Source organism: Antedon mediterranea, chromosome 8, assembly GCF_964355755.1.
Source record: "Antedon mediterranea chromosome 8, ecAntMedi1.1, whole genome shotgun sequence".
NCBI classification, from domain to species: domain Eukaryota; kingdom Metazoa; phylum Echinodermata; class Crinoidea; order Comatulida; family Antedonidae; genus Antedon; species Antedon mediterranea.
In genome coordinates this window covers 22,799,766-22,822,952 of record NC_092677.1, presented here as the reverse complement: position 1 = coordinate 22,822,952, position 23,187 = coordinate 22,799,766, and the positions used below count along the sequence as shown (strand labels likewise).

The 23,187-nt window shown below is 34.5% G+C and overlaps 1 protein-coding gene across 2 annotated transcripts in view; it reads right to left on the bottom strand.

Moving 5' to 3' along the window:
- Nucleotides 1-23,187, bottom strand: part of LOC140057327 (1-phosphatidylinositol 4,5-bisphosphate phosphodiesterase gamma-1-like) — a 75,939-nt gene that overhangs the window by 40,477 nt on the left and 12,275 nt on the right. For both annotated transcript variants that reach the window (XM_072102942.1, XM_072102941.1), the window contains exons 2-5: nucleotides 14,448-14,725; nucleotides 8,199-8,348; nucleotides 5,063-5,156; nucleotides 3,856-3,903 (exon numbers count right to left, since the gene is read on the bottom strand). In XM_072102942.1, coding sequence (XP_071959043.1) covers nucleotides 3,856-3,903; nucleotides 5,063-5,156; nucleotides 8,199-8,348; nucleotides 14,448-14,688 — 533 coding nt within the window. In that variant the 5' untranslated portion in view covers nucleotides 14,689-14,725. The remainder of the gene's footprint in view (nucleotides 1-3,855; nucleotides 3,904-5,062; nucleotides 5,157-8,198; nucleotides 8,349-14,447; nucleotides 14,726-23,187) is intronic.

The following is a 23,187-nucleotide window of genomic DNA, read 5'->3' as shown; positions in this document are numbered from 1 at the left end:
GAGTTCTTGCTAAAAGGCCACAGTAATTAATTATTAAGTATTTGAACCTTAAGTTGAAGGACACTAATTAATACATAATTATGAAATGAGTAGCTAGTAAAAGCAATATCTACATTATTTGATTAATTATACTGCTGTTAACAATTCCTTGAAAATTCATCAAGTATGTTAAATGTAGATTAATCAGTATAAGTGTTGAAAAGGTCAACCTTTTGTAAATTACCTTCACAATACCATCTTTTTATCTTCTACAATCTATTAAACATTGTTTTCCTTTTGCTTTCTAATTTCATATTCATCATGTATAAATTTATAATAATTTTTACCAAATGTATTTATAAGTACATTATAATACTAACAGTTTAATTGGGTCGTCCTTATTTTGGCCCTCCTCTTCTCTCAATCACCATTATTTTTTATTCTATTCAATTGTTTAATTAAAGGAAAAGCATTTTGCCGCGACTCTTAAATGTTGAAATAATACAGATATTATGGCGTATTTTGAAAATAATGATTAAATAAAAAATAGGAATGTAATGTATTTGAGTTTGGGTTTAAGAAAGAATCTTAAACCGCATGAATGTATATGATATGGACAAAAATCCTACTTTTCTAATTCTACCAGATTAATAATAAAATAATATGATCACATGGTTTCTATGCTATGTTCTATGAATGTGTTCTACCAGGAGTGTCGTTTTGAGCCCAATCTTTGTGGGTTTAAAGTCAGGGCTAGCCTAGACTATGCAGCAGATTTCTTCCATTAAATAGTGTAATTATTATCAAACACATTTTATATTGCAAGACATTCAACTGGTTTGTGTGGTGGAATTATATCCTGTTGTATTAAGATTTTCTCCATCATTTCAAAATGACACTTCTGGTTTGTTACTAAAAATAGCCTGAAAATTAAAGTAATTTGTAAAGACATACAGTTGTTGAAACTCAATTCAAGTAAAAATACTGTAAGTGTAAACTACTACTTTAGATCCAATATAAGAATAATATATGTATTCTTCAGAAAATGATCTTGATATTATTAATATCATCAAGTTTTTCACCATGACCAGCTATACTATGGAAAAGATTATCATGGTTTATGCAGAGGTAGCAGTGATGATGATATCAGTGCAGTGCTGGTACTGGTAACCGTGATATCAATGATGGTGGTGTGATGATACCATAATGATATCAGTGTTCATTTCTTATCATAATTGTGATGTTGATGATTGTGATGGCGGTAACTGTGAGGATATCAGTGTTAGTGGTGATTGTGATGGCGGTAACTGTGATGATATCAGTGTTAGTGGTGATTGTGATGGCGGTAACTGTGAGGATATCAGTGTTAGTGGTGATTGTGATGGCGGTAACTGTGATAATATCAGTGGTAGTGGCGATTGTGATGTGGGTTGGTGGTGACTGTGATATCAGTGGTAGTGGAGATTGTGATGGTGGAGATTGTGATGGTGGTGACTGTAATGATATCATTGATGGTTTGTTATAAGGTGAAAGTGATAGGTAGTAATGATGATATATCAGTCGTCAGTCAATAGACGGGATGGTGACCATATCAGTGGTGGTTTGACTTTTATCATGATGATGGTATATGGTGGTGATTGTGTAGTGTGATATCAGTGGTAGTGGTGAATATGGTTGTGCGATGATGGTGACCAATTGGTGGTAACATGGAAATGATGGTGGAGGTGTGGCAATATATAAGAAGATAATAAAATAGATGGACGAGGAAGTTTGAGCAAGATATAAACAATTCTTATGTAAGAGAAAATGGTTTGAGATTTAAGGCAGTCATTTCTGACACTTAAACACCTTACTTTTTCTGTTGTATTTTTGTCTTTCTGAAAATAAAATAATACAATCACAATTATAAAATTTGTTTGTGTCCAAAACCAGCAGGGCCAGTTAAAATTAAATGATGGCCAAATAAAAAATGATTAACACTGCCAAAAACACCATACCTATAATGATAATAAAAAGGAGTGACATTAAAAATGACTTGGTGCTTCTTTTGGATTTATCTCTAGGCTACTTCAAGTAAATTGTGATGTATAGTATTCAAGCCTAATGCAGTACCACCCTTGCAGGCAAAAGGGTGGAGCCAAAACAGAACAGGTTGACCATCACAAAAATAGGATGACTGTTAATTTTCAGTCTTGGCTTGTAAAAATAAACCACTCCAGCTAATATATTTGCACGACCATTCATCTTCACTGTTCAGTATTTGTTCATTTCAGTCATACAGATATATACTTTTGCTTAGTTATAATTTGTCATTACAGTTAGCGGCCACTTCACCCGGTCCCGAGGGTGAACGCTCACGGGAGGTTCTGCCGATAAAGGGCCAACATGCACAACATTTTTCGGCATTCTTAACGCACTGGGCCTATAAATCACTTCAAAATAAAGCTAATATATAAAGCAAAATAAGTTTTCAAATTGTATTTTTGTTGTTAATATCAATATGAATTTATTTGGTGGTCGCTTACGGGAGGTAATTTACCATACAAAAAATCAAATTTTTTGTTTTAAAAAAGAGGCAGCGGCATCTTTTGAGAGGTGGCACGGGAGGTACTAAATGCATTAATTAGATAGGAAGAACAAACAGGCTATTGAAAGTGCAGCCGTTAATGGAGGTGGCCACTTATGGGAGTTGGCCGCTTACGGGAGGTGACTGCTTATTGAAGTTTCAACTGTATAATAAATTCCCAATATCTTTGGTATAAAAAAAATACTATGCCAATCTGCACATATGTTGCTGAGCATAAAAGTAGTTCATATACATTGACGAATACAGATCTAGTTAGGAATGAAAATTAATTAGAAATGTGGAATGAAGAAAGAAACACAGATACCATTGTTGCTAATTTAAGGTTGAGATTATGTTTAAACATTAAAGATTGAAAAGGCATCTTAAAACTCATAAACCACATATGGAACCAGTGTTGCATGTGTTTATAATGAGACACGCACATATATACTGAAGGATACAATGACCACATCATACACATAATGATAAATGTTCATTATTTATGTGGTGAATAACACCATTTTCATAAGACAATATTTTACATTAGGGAGGTTTTTTATGAGAACTCTTTGAAATTACGTGGGAAAAGACACAAACTTTGATTTTTACTGTAGAAATATTTGAAAATATATATTTACATGAAAAAGATTATCTTATACTAATAGAAAAATATGAAAACAAACTGGGAAACAGCTTTCTTTTAAATGTTTTGTTTCTGATTTTTGCTACTTTGATTGTCTGTTGTAACCACAGTATATTTCATGTATTTTAGTTAAAGAGCTCCTTAGGATTGTTGAAATAAAAAAATTAAAATTATATAACATAAAAACTAAATAAAATATTAGAAAAAGTATTTTTTTATTTATTTTTAAAATTTATTTTAGTTTATATAGTAAATTTAATAAAAACTGTCAGAATAATGGATAAATTGTGTTGACAAAGTTTTTTTTCTTTTGTCTAACAACGATGAAGCGTACTGATGATTAGTTTCCTGTGTATCCTCTTCAGTCCAAAGGATGCTCCACACAAAACACAATAATATAATATATTCAAAAGAAAATTAAAACATTTATATATACACACAAATTATATAATAAAATAACCCATAGTGGGCTGTGAAAATGGAAAATAAAAACATAGCTGCTAAAATCTGTTGCTCTATTCAATTACTGGACAAAGGGACAGTAACGTCAATGCAAAATCATCATACATCGCATTTGTCACAAAATATTAGGTTATTTAATATCTATCGTGCAAACTCAGCCTATAGACATAAGGAAAGATGAAGAGGGGTTTTGAATTCCACTTACGTGTCACTTCGCATCTTGCCCATATCAAAGAATTCTTTATAAAGCCATCTAGAAAAAAATATACACAAAGATGAGAACAACAATTTATAAATGAAGCAATTGAGAGAAATACTTAGCAAAATGCAGAGAGCAAAGAAGGGCATGATATTTAATATTTTAGCCCATATTGAAGACTATAGCATACAGAAAACTCAACATTTTAATTAGCTGTTGTGATGTCACAAATATATCGATTTTTCTGAAAATCAATATAGTTTGTTGGTATAGATTGGTAGGACGATAATTTGAAAATTGTGGACGTTATCATGGCAACAAACAAACATAATAAATAAAGCAAGTAATACACCTGGAATGCTGTGAAATTTAAACGCATCAAGTTTTTGTGGTAAATTAAAAATTAAGTGTGAACCATTATTAACTTTTTGTATCTGTATGACTATATTTTGTAAACATTTTGTATGGGTCGAACCTCTTATTACGAGAGTGTTCCTCCGTTTTAAAGGAGAGTAACCAATAAATATTATTATTATTGTATAAATGCATTTGCTTTTAACATTAATTAGTAAAAAATTTGAAAGATACATGGATAAAGGAGTTTCTAATATTTAGGGCCAATTTACGCAGACAAGCGGTAAACGGTAAGTGTAAAACAACAATAATTTACACTTAATTATTTCTTATGACAAGTTAAACAAAATGCAGAGCGGACGGGGGTTCAGATTCTATGTTACCACTCGTCTGTGTAAAGACAAATTCATGTACTTGCACATAATCACCATTATTCTTGAATTTTAATCAATTCAACATTTTTATTATTTTACATATTGAATATTTACGAATTATATTTTAACTGTGTTGTTATAATATGCCTATTGGTGTTCAAAACTGACTGAATCACAAATTTGGAGATCGGATCCCAAAATAAATGACAAATCTAATTACATTGTTATTAGCGGTTAACATAAAAAAAAATATTTAATTTAATAAGGCAACTTCGATGGTCTGTTTACATTTATGGAAACAAAACAAATGACAGCTCTTGTATAAAACGTGTCGATGTGTTTGATTTCACAAAATTAACCATTTATTTTCTTGCTGTACATTAATATTTGTATTTATTATTATCCTAAAATTAAGTATTATATCATGTTTTTTGCACAAAATTGAACTTGAGTTAAAATAAGTTTCAATTGTTGTAGTTTCTTACCTTTCACTTAGTAATGAATGGCCTGCTTTCATTGTGTCATTTAGTAACCAGGCAAGTCCAGTCATCCAGAAATGACGTTCATCTGCATTTGAAGCTGATATTTAGAAATATTAAATATTACTGTATATTAACAATAATCATAAACAATCAGTGTCACAAAAACCTACTATAAATGAGTCGATCGATCGTTACGCATCAGGATCAAGATTTTATTGTTTAATTCATACTGTCTCAGTATAATAATATTGTATGTTATTATTGTTGATATGGATTGTTATTATTGTTGATATGGACTTTAAATTGAAAATAATCCATGTCACAGATAAGTTTGTAAAAATAAAATTCTATTATTTGCCATAGTTCCAGAGAATCTTGGGTATTCATCCTTTTGCAAGCAGGATGTGATTTCTGAGGTGTACCAAAATCATGATTTATTGGTGAATTTATGTTATTAATTTATAATATCCTTTTACATGAAACAGTTTTGACCAAAACCCCTAAAACAACCAAATGTTGTGCTTGTGCAATACAAAAAAATGTATTAATAAATCTGTGCTGTATTTTCATTACAGTAACAGAAGTGCTTAATAAATTATTTTAAAGAATTTTGTTTTATGAACACTACAATGGTATTTTGAAGAAGAAGGGGATTTCCCAAAGAATTTCTTGCTGGTGAAAAAATCACATGTCTTTTTAAAATTGTATTGGTGAACAGACGCAGAATAGTAACATTTGAATTGCAATTGTCCTAACAATGAAAACCAATTTTTAGGTTAGGAAATTTCATTAACTCTTTTGAAAACCTACACTAGATATGTCTATGAATTAAAATAAACGTTAAAAGCATAGTTCTATGTGTTCTTGTCATATTAGGAATTACTGTAATTCACGGGCATATTATCTACAATTGAAATTAGATTTTTCAAGCATCATTACTAGATAACAAAGGAAAATTTGAGTAATGCTACCCTGGGGCGGATCCAGAGGGGGGGGGGTCCACGGGGTCCGGACCCCCCTAAATTTTAAGGGTGCCCTTTTTTTAGAGGTTCAATATTTTATTCGTGTGACATATTTGTGTGTATATTAGTATGCACAGAGTAGGCTACAGTCTACACTAACCCCAAAAATACAAACAGAAATTTATCACAATGAGCGCGATGTTAAGTTACGGCGGCCGATCAAAGAGCATCGTGAGAGGTGGTGACGCGTGATGATCTCTACTTAAACTTCTTTAAATAGATCGTTTCACATACTACAGAGGGCGCATGTAAACTTTTTACGATTCAACTCCGCGTACGTTACCATGCGCGCTATGTCATTGACGCGATTATTTGTCCATTGGTAAACACATTTTTATGTATTATTATTCTGAAAATAATTGAACTGTAAACATAATTCTTTTGAGTATTTGTTTATTTACATATCATTCCATCAGATAAACTATTTTTTATTTCCATTACATCCAACCAAACATGTAAAAAATGTAGTTAAAATATCGTACTATCTAGCGCGTACGACCATACGCGGTAGATTGTTTACTCAAAAATCATCGAACGGTCCTTACACTATTCAACCTTGTTTTTGTAGTTAAGCCTCTCATAACCTGGGATTTGTTTGTCTTCCTACGCCAAGATAATATAGTTCTACAAGCCATGTGCTTTTTTCTCTGAGAAATATTTATTATAAGTGCCAAAAAAATGTTTTTTTCTCGATATTAAGCCTTTATTATTCAAATCTTTTAAAGGAAAATCACACATACCATAAAGAAGGTTCATTTATTTCATTTTTGAAACAATATTTGTGAAAATTACGCGAGGCTCAACTACAAAACCACTATTTTGTGATATGATGTCATCGTAAGCCAATCAAAGCTGAGCTTTCCCGCGATCGGCAGAGACGGTGGATTGTGGCTATTTGATTGGTGGACGCGAATCACCCACAGCGGAATGTTTTCTCTCGCGACGTGATCTCTCTGTACTGAACGGTACTACACAAATTTAGAGCAATGAATTTGTACGAATTCCGTTAAATAAACAACTCTATATATTTTATAAACATTTAATAACATATTTTATTGAAATTTCCAATGTTGATATATAAAAGAAATTACTATAAAACGTAATTTTTATATGTAATTATTTACCGAATAATGGCGCAATTTGTTTACAACGTTCGTGACTAAAAACGATCATTTTCGGCAATGTTTTAGACCCTATATTTCGAAAACTACAAGTCAGATTTTCGTAATTCTTTCTTTATTGGAATATTGAAACAAAATACCAACAGATAATGTTTAAATTGGTTGAAAAATAACAACTTTTAATTTTGCATCGTTATCCCTGCTAATAAAGTGTCATTTCCGGCGAACTAGAAAGGTGCCATTTATCATGGATTTTGCGTGCGAGAGTGCCATTTCCGGCCATCTAAGTGTGTCCTGTAACAAAATTCGCTTCGGCACAACCCCCACCATGGGGGGGGGGGGGGGGGGGGGGGGGGCTATTACATCTTGGTAAGACTAAGAGACATCATTTACATTTCAGGTACAGTAATGTTAGGTGTATTGCAACAAAACATTGTAGAATTGACTCGCTTCATTTAAATCTGCATTGGATGGCAATGAAATATTCTTCGCTGATCTTTGATATTTACTTAAATTCAAATAATTAAATTTTAATCCAATAATTAAATTAAATTTCAAATTAATTGAAAATTATTTTTAACTACTATAAATAGCAATTAATTACAGTTTGCAGTGAGAAATTGTGTCTGGTCTAAATTTTGTATTAAACATTGATTGTACGTCAAGACATTTTCAACCATAACAATATTTCCTTTTGGAACTATACAGTATAGAAAAAATGAACGTTTATGAGTGGAATGGAACAAATACCAAAGGTGAAATTATATTTTCATGTGGATCTCAAGAGCAAAGTATTGTTGTTAAGGGACGTTGCATTGTCCAATCTTCCACTGACAAATATATATATATAAATACACCACAATGTGAGCGTAAAAATATGACCCACAATCGTCCAATAAATTAGCGTTTATTAGAAATGTGCTTATTGTAACCATTGTTTGTAAATTAATAATTTTTTTTATATAATCAGAAGAAAAACATATTTATAATAATTACCAGCCAATGAAATACTTTTCAGCCTGAATTCTGACCCGTAATATATCACAAAACATAGATTGCGATCGATTTTGCGTGCTTCTTCTGACCATTTCTCGAAGTCTCTGGAATTTTTTCCTGGTCGGACTTCTTTGATTTCACTAATATCAACTAAAAAAAGATTGTAACGTAAATTGTCATTTTTCATATTAATAAAATGAACTACAACATATTAATAATAAAATTAAATATAAATCTAAGGTATTTTATAACCAATTGTTTTCATGAATAAATGTGATTTTACAATTGTAAAATACTGTATACTGTCAAACTGCCCACAATATCTTCATACAAAACAATACATTCTGAGAAAATAAATTTTTGTTTAAAGAACCACATCCATCAGGTAATACAGAAAACACTTTCAATTTTGCAAGACCCAACCCATCCGATGCACTTATGTTTTTGAAGTTTGAGCGGAAAATGTTTGTTTAAAGAACCACATCCATCAGGTAACACAGAAAACATACCGGTATTCACTTTGCAAGACTTAAAGGGGGGTTCCGGGTTTAAAATGAATAGTAAAAAATGTAAAATATATTTGTTTGTCTCTTGAACGGTAAAAGTTTCAATTTATATAAGCGCCCAGTGAAGCAGAATGAAGGCTGTGAAATCAGGCCAGATTACAAGTGCAGCTACGGCAAAATCACACTGTGGTTACAAAATAGGAAATTCGTGAAATGGTCCGTCTTCCGACGACTCGTTATCATTAACCATATCAATTACTTTTGTAAAATTATACTTATCTGATGTAATTTTAGTCGGTCTTCCCATTTATATAGTCAATTTTTTATGAAAATTCATCAAAATAGTGAAAAATTAGATATGTTTGCACTTTACGTTTGCCGATTTTCGCACCGACTTAGGGAAAAATCAAAATCAATGAAGCGTAACGTATACTGTACATTCCTGCTGAGGATCGGATCGAGCGAGACGACGATACACATGCTCTCTCTGCTGCCCATGCCTGGCATCGTCACGTGATAAGCAGATACAACAATACCAAACTGGTCGGGTCGAGTATACCCCGTCTATAATCACAACATGAACGATATACAGTATTTGATTGAAGGTCGACTCGACCTACCGGAATGGTATAGATAATATAGCTCGAATGAGAGAGTTGGAATATTTGTGTAGTGCAGCCTATAGTAAAAGGCCTGGTAGTATCAATTCGCATCAATAGGGTCTACTACACTAGCTAGCTCAATTTTTAACTGGGCCGGATCGGCTAGGTCTCCTTCCTACTACCTGGTCTACTTGCTTGATGCATGAGAGTATCCGATTTTTTGGAGAGTAAACTAAGCCTATTTTATTTTAGACGATCGGGACACCATACGTGTGGACGGCGATCGGACCTTGTTTTGTTTCCTTCAATATTTACAGCCGATTTTGTAGAACATTTTAGGTTTAGATTGTTTATGAGTTTGGTTGATAGGATGGGTTTTGTTATTTATGGGCCAATCGTCTAGTAGTAGGCTAGCTAGGGCTATGGGCCCCACTGTTTTAACGTAGCCATCGTGGCATGGAATCCCTAGTCAAAATGGCTCTCGCCCATTAGGCTAGGCCTCGAGTAGTATTGTACGTGAAGCCGATAATACGATCTGTACTATAGAGGTATAAAAATAGTATAATTTATGACTCCGTAATCTGTACTAAATTTTGTATTTCATTAAATGTCAAATAAATATATGCTACTACTGTTATTATTACACTTTAGGCCTAGCTTAGAAAATCTACAAAAAATGTATTTCACAATGATCGGGTGGTCGTCGTTTGACAGGGGAGAGAGATGTAAATTAGTTGACAAAGACAACGTACATTACGTCGCGAGTTTGGAATCCACTGGTGACGTGATTTTGTGAATATCTCATGAATATTAATGAGCTTCCCTAAGCTGCTGAAAAACAGACTTTCCATGAATTTACCCTAAAATGTATATGAAATTTAATTTTTTTAATTTCTCGTTATTACTTCTTCATTCTGACATGTCTATATTGTTATAATATTTTTTATTTAATAAATAAACGATATTTAAAAGCAATTTTAAACCCAGAATCCCCCTTTAACCCATTCGATGCACTTATTTTTTAAAAGTTTGAGTGGAAAATGTTTGTTTAAAGAACCACATCCATCAGGTAACACAGAAAACACATTTAATTTTGCAAGACCCAACCCATCTGATGCACTTATGTTTTTGAAGTTTGAGCAGAAGATGTTTCTTTATTGCTTTAGAGTTTTAATCTTGTTGAAGTTGACTCTGCACTTAGTTTTATTATCATTTTAACTTCAAACTTTCTGACTTTCTTCACACCCTCCCGGTATTTACTTGTCTTGCCATCATTTATATTATTTAATTAATATGATTGAATTGAGATAAAAATACAAAAACCAGTAAACCTGCTATACATGATCACTTCCTGTTTCCTAAAGGCCAAACTACAAAGATAATCAGTGTCTAACCAATACGATACTAACAATAGTTTATAAAATTAAATGCTATATTAGAGGCAGTATTGTTTTTTCTTTTTTTTTTATAATGTATTTTCTGAATGTATTTTAGGAGGTACTCTGTAATGAAAAATAATTTGCTCTCCATTATTTTAGTAGTACAGTACTATTCTATGAAATTATGTACGGTATATGTTATTGCTATACCATGGAGGACATATCTAAATTATTCTTAAATGGTTATACTGTACACATTGATCTGAAGACACCATTAATAAATACTACATCATATACATAATGGACTATCGTCATCATTAGCTAAATAAATTATCTAAAAAAACATGTCTGTGTTGCACTAAAACATTCTTTTCAGTATGTACAGTGTAAAAATTTCAGATCGTTAGAAACAAAGTGCATGGAAGGTGACATGTGAACCTTAATCCTGTTTTTACTAGGAAAATTTCTGATGTATTCGAAGAATAAAAATTCAGCTACTTCTTTATTATTTTCTACTACAAGAGTTAATAGCCGCGATTTTAATTTTATCACGCATGTTTTATCTATAAATGTATTAGCATGAAAGTGCTCATCAACATTTCCTAAGCTCTGATTTGTAGAGAATTTTTTGTTTCGTAGAGACTGTTTGAAATACCAATTTCACTGAAGCAAAAAAGGCACAGGACTAGAATTTGTCACAGAAATTAATAGTTTTAATAAAGTTAATCACTTCCTTAGAAAAAAAACTGAAATCAAATTATTGTTTTCAGTTATAAAATGACAAAATAACGGTTAAATTCAACCAAAAACCCATTGGCTGGCAGCCAATTTGACTATTTTGTGCATAAAATAAAAGTTTTTTTCAAGTAAATAAATGAATAACTATTATGTGATACATAAATGGCATATTCAACAAAAATATTAACAAATTATTTTTTCAGGGGAACAATCCATCTTTAATCCTTTCGATTTGCACAAATACATTTGAATAGTGTAAAACAGGTAAAACCGAATTAGAATCAAATTCAATGTATAAGAAGTCTGTCAGTGTCAGATAGTGTCTATTACAGTACTCTTATCTAATGGAACTTATTTTATTAAAGCTACAGGATTTACATTAATTAGCTAGAATAAATATCATACTAGACAGGTATATAGATTTGAACAGTATAAATTATGCACTTTCTTTTTAATGATTTGATTAATAGCAAAATCAAAACAGAAAGTAATCATTGATTGATAACAAACTTTAACATTCAGAAAGAGGAAGAAAAGAACTTCCGTATACAATCAACCTTGGAAATAGTACTGTACCATATTATTACTGTCTGTTGGTGTTGTAGTTCATTCACATGCTGCAACATATCAACTACAGTGTACTAGACAATATTATTATTCAAATGCCTATTCATTTGAAGGTACAGTAATAGCCAGCCTGTACCATATGGTTTACCAGGCAAGGCTAGATCTTTATTCTTATAAGAGTCTGTATACAATACATACAGCAGCACACCCAGAGATTTTTGGAACTTTTACGAATCTAACAGTAGTCAGTTACCAAAATCAAACTCCACTGGAAAAAAGAAAACTAATTTTCTTGATTATATTTTACTCTATTTTATCACTTTTTGATGTTATTGTGTTGCATTTTTTCATATTTCATGTTACCATTTACACTGAAAAAAATAAAGACCTCTCACAATTCAGGGCACAACCAGCGATGAGTATTTTGTGAGCGAAGTGAGCAACATTTGACTGGGGGACAGGGGGCCACCAAGGGCCCTCCCTCGGTCTGTTGAGAAGCTTTGCCGTTCTACAGCAATCTAGATCATTTCAATCAGTTTACTGTATGGGCACATAAATGGCAATGTTAACACTAATAAACTCTGCAACAAAAAACCACTCTCATTTTACAGATCTTTTTATATTCCTGCCTTTCTTGCTTGTTTGTTGTTTGGGTAGAGAGGGTTATAAACCCAACATCAGTTGACGGCCATAAACTTTGACCTGATTCACCCAAAACAAACCCCAATAGCAGGATGCACTGCAGTGTCAATTCATCTTTGTCATCATACACACAATCAGAACAGACACCAATATTTACATTACTGACAACATTTAATTAAATTTAGTTTAAATCTGTCATAATACGTTTCCATCAATTTTCATTTCATAATTTGGCAGCTAATTAAAACAAAATAAACACATGATTTCACATGGTCTTTCCATTATTGTACTATCAATTCAATTCCATATAATTAACAATGAAAAAACATACAGTACTGTGTACTAAAACTGTAATATAAACCTCCAATCAATACAGTGTTATACCTACAGTTTAACATAACAAGCCATCAAATCCTAAAACCCTGAATAAAGGATGTACTCTATACTGTATAGGAAAACAAATTATTATACCCAGCTCCTTTCTTTAAATTAACGTGTACCTACTGTAAAGTACATCATTTTACACCAAATAAAAAATTAAAATGTTAATTTTTTATTTGATTATGTTTTTCCTTTGTAATGTATTATATGATGAAATAAAAAAAAAATAAATAAAAAAATATTATTGCATCGTTAATAATTTGTATCACTAATTTATTCAAATTTAGAAGTATGTGATTGCAATTAGTTCACACTTCATTTTATACGTGTGGTTGAATGACCTGTATATCATAATATCAACGGAAATTAAATTTCAGGTCCGTTTGATACTAAAAAAAAAAATAAAAAATTTTACACCAAATTTAAATAAAAATTTTAAGGTGATCAGTCAGCGACAGGTGAAATTACAGTAGGCATATACCCAAGGCTTATCATATGCCAGCATCTGAAGGTCAAAAAGGTGGAGGTGGTGGTTTTTTAGATCAACAGCGCCCTCTATATATTATCGGTATTGTGGCTATGTGATTTGAAGAAACTTTCTATTTGAAAAAAAAATCCATAAATTATAATCAATAAATTATAACCGCTTAAATATCGTAAATTCGCTTGATTGGAAGATTTATTCATTTATTGCAAAAAAATACAAATTATACATTAACAAATTCAGAAACGAAGAAAACAGGGAGCCTAATGTTATGCTGGGAGACGAGTTTAAAATATGGGAGTCTCCCGGGGCCAAAAATGGAGTATTTGCAGTAGACTATATCCGTGTCAGTAATGTAACTGTACAAAGTATTGTAATTATCTGATTGATGTGATCGTTACTGTATACAAATGCATTAGGGCAAACAATTGTCTAGCAAGCTATTTTTTTTGCTCTCATTTTTTAATGCTGTAGGCCTACAAGACATTTATGTTCCAATGAGTGAGTGGCCGAGCGGTTAAGACAGTGGAACCGTAATTACGTAGCCATAACATCGGCAGGGGTTCGAGGCTCACTCACCCCATGGTTCTGATGGTAGAACGAGTCTTCTCGGATAAGGACTATAAACCGTAGGTCCAGTGTACACATCTAGCTCGTGTGCACTTTAAAGAACCTAGTACATCTTTCGAGACGAGTAGGGGGTTACCCCGGTGTATTAGTACATCACAGCCACTGATCACCAACTGGGCCCTCTGGGAGACCAGTCTTTGACTGAAGAGGTTACCCAGTATAAATATAAATTTCAATCAATACATTTGAGCATTGGCATACAATTACTAACTCTCCTATAGTTTTTCTAAACTAACATTTTACAACTGAAAGTCTACTAGACCTATAACAGTCAGTTGGATTGTAAAGCAAAAGATCAATTACATGCTGTATTTACTTACTATATCCTTCAACACGACCCATCTGGCGCCGCCAAATCAGTCGTCTTGTCTCCATAACTACTTCAAAAGTTCTTTTTTCTGGCCGTCTCTTTTGGAAGAACTTTGTCATCACTTTGCCCATAATAAACTCTTTTTTGATGTACTGAATGTTCTCTGGTTTGCCATCAAGTCTTGGTGAACACTTTACAGTGTTTCCCACTACAATCACTGAATCTGTAGTAGCACCGTTATAGCTAGCCATCTTTAAATTTTTCTTCCAAGATAATAGCAAAGGTAATCTGTAATGATAAAATAAAATATTTTTTATTTGTTATCACTAGACAAATTAGTTGATCTACAGTATGTACTGCTACAGCTGTGTTTAAAAAAAGGCAGGTAATCATAAAGCGGAAATTGCTGCAACAAATCAGCTAATCAGACATGCCATTTTTAAATCACACCCCTACTCTGTTGCACAACACTGAGTTGTAGTTTTCGTACTAACCTTGTATCAGTGGTGGCGCCAGCGGGGGGGCTACGGGGGCTCTAGCCCCCTCGTCGAGGAGCCTAGCCCCCCCGTCGGGGAACACGGGTACTTTTTGTCGGGGAATATAATATACAGTAAAAAACGTTCGCTTTCACTTCATATAGCTTCAGCGCCTAGAAAACCACGACGTTCCATTGACCGTGAGAGTACGTCAGAGGGCTATTATGCACTTTCATGCATTCATTTATTGCCAGCGATCTAACTTACTACTAAACATTAGCTAGGTACGCACTTGTCTGGCGGTATCCCTTTGTACGAATCGTTCAACGTTGGGTTGAGACGCGTGATATCAAGTTCCATCCAGATGTGTAATGTAGTTATTTTCCAGGCGAAGTTTACCGACGGTTACCGAAGGGAACACGGGTACTTTTTGTCGGGGAATATAATATACAGTAAAAAGCGTTCGCGTTCACTTCATATAGCTTCAGCGCCTAGAAAACCACGACGTTCCATTGACCGTGAGAGTACGTCAGTGATATTATGCACTTTATATGCATTCATTATTGCCAGCGATCTAACTTACTACTAAACAATAGCTAGGTTCGCACTTGTCTGGCGGTATCCCTTTGTACGAATCGTTCAACGTTGGGTCGAGACGCGTGATATCATGTTCCATCCAGGGACCAAAATGTGTACTGTAGTTATTTTCCAGGCAAAGTTTACTGACGGTTACGTCGTGTACTGCGTCGACGTACGCTACACTACAGCAAAAACGAATTACGTTAATTGTTCGTATGTTCACCATTTTTTTAAATTTACAATTAGTAACCTTATGTACCGTGGGGCACCTAAAATAAATTTTTCATCCATTACTAAACAAAAAAACATGCCATTTTCGCTTAGCCAACATCTTATTATAGCTAAGTTATTACATTTTCAATGTCCTGTATGTCATGAATTTCTCACCACTCGGAAGTCCAGATGGTACGCACGCATACACTTGGGAGGAATAAACTTATTTACCCGACTGAAAAAGGTCTACGCTTGCGTTTTTTAAGCCTCTAGGCCTGATGTTTCCGAAGTATAAAATGCAATTTTTTGAAGACCTGCAGCTCTAGTTTTAAACAGTTTCTTAGCTCAGCCCCAACAATAAAGCTGGTCATATTTCGAAGTACAAAAAGTGCATTTTCCGGGACCTAACATCTCTATTTTTCAAACATTTCTTAGCTCAGTCACAACCTCTTGATAGGGACTTGATATATTTTGTTTCATGTTTTGAAGTATAATAAGTCCAATTTCCGGGACCTCCAACTCTATTTTTCAAAATTTTCTTTGAACTTTTATTTTTTAAATTGAAAAATATGGATTGAAACAGTCATCGCGCATCGTTTTTTTGCACGCAGTATTTTATTTATGCATTATAAAAAATGGAAAAAATGGCTACCCTAAATCTGATTAAAATGACCTCAAATGACGCTAGAACGCGTTGCTTCTGGGGGCTTCGCCCCCTGGACCCCCACCGGGGGCCCTTGGCGGCCCCCTGGCCCCCAGCCTAGTGATGCTCGCATAGCCCCCTCGTCGGGGAATGTAGCCCCCGTGTCGGGAAGATCCTGGCGCCACCCCTGCCTTGTATGTGACAATTTCTTACCAAAAATTATTTATTTTCTCCTATTTTATTAAACAATAGTTTTACAAAAATATAGGCTACATCTATTTTATATTTAAATATTATCTGATTTACTATTTAGAAGTTAAATGTAGGAATCAAATTATTAAATGGAGCATACTATATACCTAGAGTTTCTCCAGGGTTGCTGACCATTTACACCAACAAGAAATTCTGTACAACTAAAGCAATGAATGACCGCGCAATGATAATAATCTTTTGACCAACGGCGTGTCTCAGGAGTTTGCACACACTAGAGAGCATTCAAACTGTTTAACCCCAGAGTTTGCACACTAGAGAGCATTCAACTGTTTAACCCCAGAGTTTGCACACTAGAGAGCATTTAATTGTTTCACCCCAGAGTTTGCACACTAGAGAGCATTTAATTGTTTCACCCCAGAGTTTGCACACACTAGAGAGCATTAAACTGTTTCACCCCAGAGTTTGCACACCAGGGAATAATTTCGCCAGTGTAGCATAGCAAAAAGCTATACAAAACAACCTTATTGCTACACATTTCTAAAATTGTGTAGCAAAAAAGACAATAAAAAACTATGTTTCTCGACTAAAAAATCAGTTTGATTAGCAATAATTGCTAAACAAAATTTTAAAATGAAATTTTTCCCTGTTGCACACACTAGAGAGCATTCAACTGTTTCACCCCAGAGTTTGCACACACTAAAGAGCATTCAACTGTTTCACCCCAGAGTTTGCACACACTAGAGAGCATTCAACTGTTTCACCCCAGAGTTTGCACACACTAAAGAGCATTCAACTGTTTCACCCCAGAGTCTGCACACACTAGAGAGCATTCAACTGTTTCACTCCAGAGTTTGCACACACTAGAGAGCTTTCAACTGTTTCACCCCAGAGTTTGCACACACTAGAGAGCATTCAACTGTTTCACCCCAGAGTTTGCACACACTAGAGAGCATTCAACTGTTTCACCCCAGAGTTTGCACACACTAGAGAGCATTCAACTGTTTCACCCCAGAGTTTGCACACACTAGAGAGCATTCAACTGTTTCACCCCAGAGTTTGCACACTAGAGAGCATTCAACTGTTTCACCCCAGAGTTTGCACACACTAGAGAGCATTCAACTGTTTCACCCCAGAGTTTGCACACACTAGAGAGCATTCAACTGTTTCACCCCAGAGTTTGCACACACTAGTGAGCATTCAACTGTTTCACCCCAGAGTTTGCACACACTAGAGAGCATTCAACTGTTTCACCCCAGAGTTTGCACACACTAGAGAGCATTCAACTGTTTCACCCCAGAGTTTGCACACAGGAATTCACTCACACTTATACCAACCACAAATCCAAATTTAACAGTGAAAACTAGGTTTGCTAGTTCAATGTGAAAGGGGTAAATCACATTCTAATTAAATATGCATTGCTTCCCCAAAACATGAAGATTACCGTATATCGTCGGGAATAATCCCACTTTGGGATTAAATCCCACCCCTACTTTATGTCTAATTTCACAAACAGGCTATAGTCCCAGTAATGACTTTGGTCTGGATGTAGGCCTCTCTCTAGCCAGTTCAGATGGAGTTTTACAATACTTACCAATTTTATTTTTTTCTGAACCAGGATTTCTCAGGCACTGTAGTCCCACCGCCTACTGTAAAGTCGGCCCAATTTTGTGTTGTAGACGGGTGGGATTATACCAGAGGATATATGGTAAAAATAGAATTTGAATACTGTAGACTATTTTGTAGTTTTAATTAGGTTAAGTTTAATAAGTTAATCACTTCCATAGGAAAACAAATTGTAAAAAATGTTTTCACTTTATAAAAAGACAAAATAAACAGTTACCAAAAAGTCATTGACACAAATTGGTACAAAGTTGAGCATTCAGAAAACCAGACTTCCCAGAAAATAAAAATGTTATCCTGTCTAAAAATAGACGTAATGAAGCAAAATGTCATTTCCTGCGAATGTGAATATCAGGTACCAAGTTATTTTGGCAATTTCCGACTAGATTACAATCGAGCAGCGAGGAAATAAACTGTCATGTCTTGGCATAAGAAATAGGACAAATTGCAAACAATCAGTTACAGATATTATAAAACATACTGCAAGAGAAAATGGTGCCAATTTGGTTATTTGTAATAATGCAAAAATGATAACCAGGGCTCGCAGAATCCTAAAATATTTGGTTGCCCTTCGGGCAAGTAGGTTTTAGATTTTGGTTGCCCTCATCATTTTTTTACTTGCCCACTATTTTAACTTAATTTTAACGTTTTATACCGCGACTGCACTGCGAAAAAACGTCGGTGAAAAACGCCTATGCTTAATACACTGTGGTGTTTTTTTCGATGGATTTTAAAGTAGTGAAAAACATTTTTCAAATTTTTTCAATTACACAGTGATGTAGGCCAATCTTTTAAGAACATTTTACAGTAATTTATTTTCTCATACGATCCTCCGTACAAGAGTTGCGATTGTTTAATTAACATGGTGTCCTGAAATCCCTTGAAAACGCTATGTTATTTCTGTTGGTTACGCTTCGTTGCACGGCATTGTTTGTCATCGATCGAAGATGTGTTCCGTTTCGTGAATGAAAAAGGCGTATTCACGTGGGTTTACTTTGGGAGCAAAAACGTTTTGCTTCTATTGTGCAATGAAATTCCGAAATCAAGCTATTTTGCGATATTTAAAATGTAGTAGCCTAGACATGGCACTAATTATCTTACAATTATTTAATAGATATATCTAAAATATTGCCTATAGAAATGTAGGCCTCCTAGGCCTAAAAGTAGATTTCAGAAACTTTGGTTTTCTTAGGCTCTTTCAATTTACTCCGAAATGATTTAATGTTATTTTTATTAGGCCTGAGTGCTTTAATTTAGTAGTTTTTTTTGACAGTATATAAAAGAATGACGATGACAAAAGTGTATTTCGACCGTGCCAACCCGATGTTGCCGTCATGAAGGCCCTAAAAAGATTTTTCCCACGTGAAATTGAAATGAATGCATGAAACGTACGCGAAACGTAAATAAACATTGAGAGAGGCCAATTCCTCCATGGAAATAAAATTAATTAATATATTACTCCATCCATGGCGAGAGAAAGTAAAAATACTTCTTCCAAGAAACCCTTCACAAGTTCTCCGCTTTTTGGGTTTAGCCGCTCTTATGCGGGAAATTGTAAGCCTCCTCTATCTGTTGTGCAAGGAGCTAGTAGTTGTCTCAGGCAGCGCGCTCTCAGGCACAGCGTTGCCAGCGATAAAATTTAAATTATGCCGTATCCTGTCTCAAATAATGCCAGATTGGGAAAAATAATGCCAGATCCCCAAAATGTGGCCCTAAACAGCGCCACCAACGGTTGTATGTCTAATAAACGTTTGTAAAACCCCAACTGACACAAAATTGGGCCTAAAATTGTAACACCAACCCCCACCGACCCCCCCCCCCACACACCCTAAAAAAAAAAAAAAACCTGTTACAGCCATGGAAATTTATAATTTTTGAGCTGAAATATGAGAGCTGCTCGATGGCCGGGATCTTTGCACCTAATTTCAAAAATGAAAGGATCTTATAGCCACCATAATTAGAAAATGGAAATTATAATTTAAAATGAAATAAAAAAAATTATTTTTGAGTGTCTCCAGGACCTCAGCCCCACCATGGTTGATAAGAAAATTTGGAAAAATACAGCTACTCGATGGCCGGAAATGGCACCTAATTTAAAATATGAAATAAAAATATATTTATTAGTGTCTCCATGATCTTAGCACACCATAGTTCGAAAATGGCAATTATAATTTAAAATAGGAAATCAAAATATATATTAATTGTGTCTCCAGGACCTCATGGTTGGGGCTGAGGTAAGAAAATTTGAAAAAATAGAGCTGCTCAATGGCCGGAAATGGCACTTAATTTCAAATATAAAATAAATTTATTAGTACCTCCCGGATCTTAGCCCATGATAGTTTTGAAAGTGCCAATTATAATTTAAAATAGGAAATAAAAATATATATTAAGTGTTTCCAGGACCTCAGCCCCACACCATGGTTGGGGCTGAGGTAAAACAAATTGGAAAAATAGAGCTGCTAGATGGCCGGAAATTGCACTTAATTTTAAATAAAAATGTATAAGAGTCCCTAGGACCTCGCCCCATCATGGTCACTGAGAGGTGAAGAACATTTGGAAATATAGGGTTGCTACGACGATGCAAATGGAACATAATTTGAAATATGGAAAACAAATTCTCTAGAAGAAATTCTTTTTAAAATTAGAGCTTCTAGTTACCGGAAATTACCATTTTAAAGGTTGGGGTAGGGGTGTGGCCGCTTATAATTATGAACTGAAAAAACAAAACCCCTTTCATAATGTGTTTTCGTTCAATTGTCTCTATACTGGGGATCCAAAAACCTGATGGTCTCTGAAATAGAGCAACATAATTGGCCAATAGGTAGCCTCTTCGGATTTGTTGTGCTGCCTATATCGCACACACGGTAGTAGTTCGAGCAGCCTTCCTTTCCGAAGAGTCGATTAAGTCCGAAACGAAAGGATGGAAGAACTATTGTACGGAAAACCCGAACAGATCTGTTTTGTACGATATGATATTGTGTAAGGTGATATGTATTAACAAAATATTTTATTTTTGTTCTGTGGTATATTATTTTTTTGGTTGTTCAAAAAACACAAAATTATGCCAGATTATGCTAAAAACGGCTAAATAATGCCGCGGCATTATGCCAGATGCCGTGGGCCTCCAAATAATGCCAAAAAGCATAATAATGCCAGAAATGGCAACTATGCTCAGGCAGCGAGCCATTGAAATGTACGATTCCTACAACACGTAAATTGCTAGCCTAGAGAGCAGTGCGAGTCGCAACCGCTCTGAGAGTGCGAGGAGGAATTACCTACTGAGGCGAACTGCATGCGTGAGTGATTTGAACAACTCACGTGACATCAACATCCAATCAGAAAACAGTATTCTGGCTAGCTGGCAGTTTCGTTGAGCGAAAAAAAATATCGCCGTCCGTCTCTCTCTACGTGACGTGAAACAATACGCATGCGTATAGCAAAAAAACTCACAGCAGCTGCAGCCGTACGTAGTAGGAGCACATGGGTACGGTGTGTGGTGGAGAGTGCGGGCTTGTGGAAGTTTACTTGTTGTTTCAGTAGAAGCTCGCACAGGTTGGATAAAAACAACCATCTGCTCGCACAAGTTTGTGATTGAAAACAACACAAGGGAACTGTGCCGAATTGTGGTGAAAACCACGTGCTCCGCCAAGTTGGAGTTTTTGAAAGTTCAACTCTCGGCGATACCCGAAGAAGTGTATTATTTTCAATGTTGATAATAAAAAATATACTGTAACTATTTAAGTATTCAATGTATTTATTAAATAAATTATTAGGCCTATTAAATTTATATTCTGTAATATTTATAAAAAAAATGGTAGGCCTACTTGCCTGTGTTAAAAACATCGGCCGGTGCCTATTTGGCACAGACAATTAAAATTACGTATCTATTATAATTTAATAATATACTGTATTTTCAATACAACTGTACATTTGAACAATAATTACAGTAATTCAGCAAATTATTTATTACACACAAAATACATAACATGAATGTAATTAAACATAGGCCTAATCTACTATCAGGCTGTAGGCCACATAATTAATACTAAGTAGTAGATTCAGATTTTATTACCACCGTAAAATGATGTCGATAATTGAGAAAAACAAAAACATACTAGCCCCTATTTTATTTGGTTTATAGTATAACTAGGGAGTTGTTAATTAGAAACTCCCTGGTATAATAACTTCAAATAAGTTAAAAGCCGAGAGTTCAACGCTTCCTATTTCGCGATCAATGGATGCCGCAAGAGACCGCGTGCTATATGACAGACCTGGAAACTCTATACGCAAACGACTTGATACGCCCGACTGCATAGAAACACATGTTTTGGCTCCTGGAGATAACGTTCCATACCACCGAATTCCGATCCATACATTTACTTAACAAACACTACACTGGTCTCGACGTCAAGAGAATTCGTTCGTGCGCGACTATTATTTTCATTGTTACAGTTTTTCACAACCCCTGTAAAACATCGTGGACATTTTCGGTGATTTTAAGAGGTTGCCCGTCGGGACATGACATGTTAAATTTTAGTTGCCCGACGTATTTATTTGGTTGCCGCGGGACGTCGGGCAAGCGATTCTGCGAGCCCTGATAACTATTACTTTTACTACTTATTTATTCGTGAGAGTAAAATTTAAATATAATTTTAAATCAAAATAAAACTCAGCAGAGTTTTATTGTTGGTCCAACAGAGTGGAGATGTTTTGTTGCTCTGAAATTACTATGAAGGACATACAATATGTACCAATGGAGACATAACCAAAAGAAATTGAGATCAGAATAGAAAAGGCCATATGAAATTTTGGCAAAAGAACATCGGACTGGAAACAAAGAAATGTATGATTAATTGCTATGTATACTCGGTCTTCAATTATGGATGTGAAGCATGGATATACTCAAAGAAAAACATGAAGAAAATAAAATTCTTTAAAATGTGGTGCTATAGGAGAATTCTGAGAATCTCAAGAAAAGAACACCGCAAAAATGAGGATATCCTGAG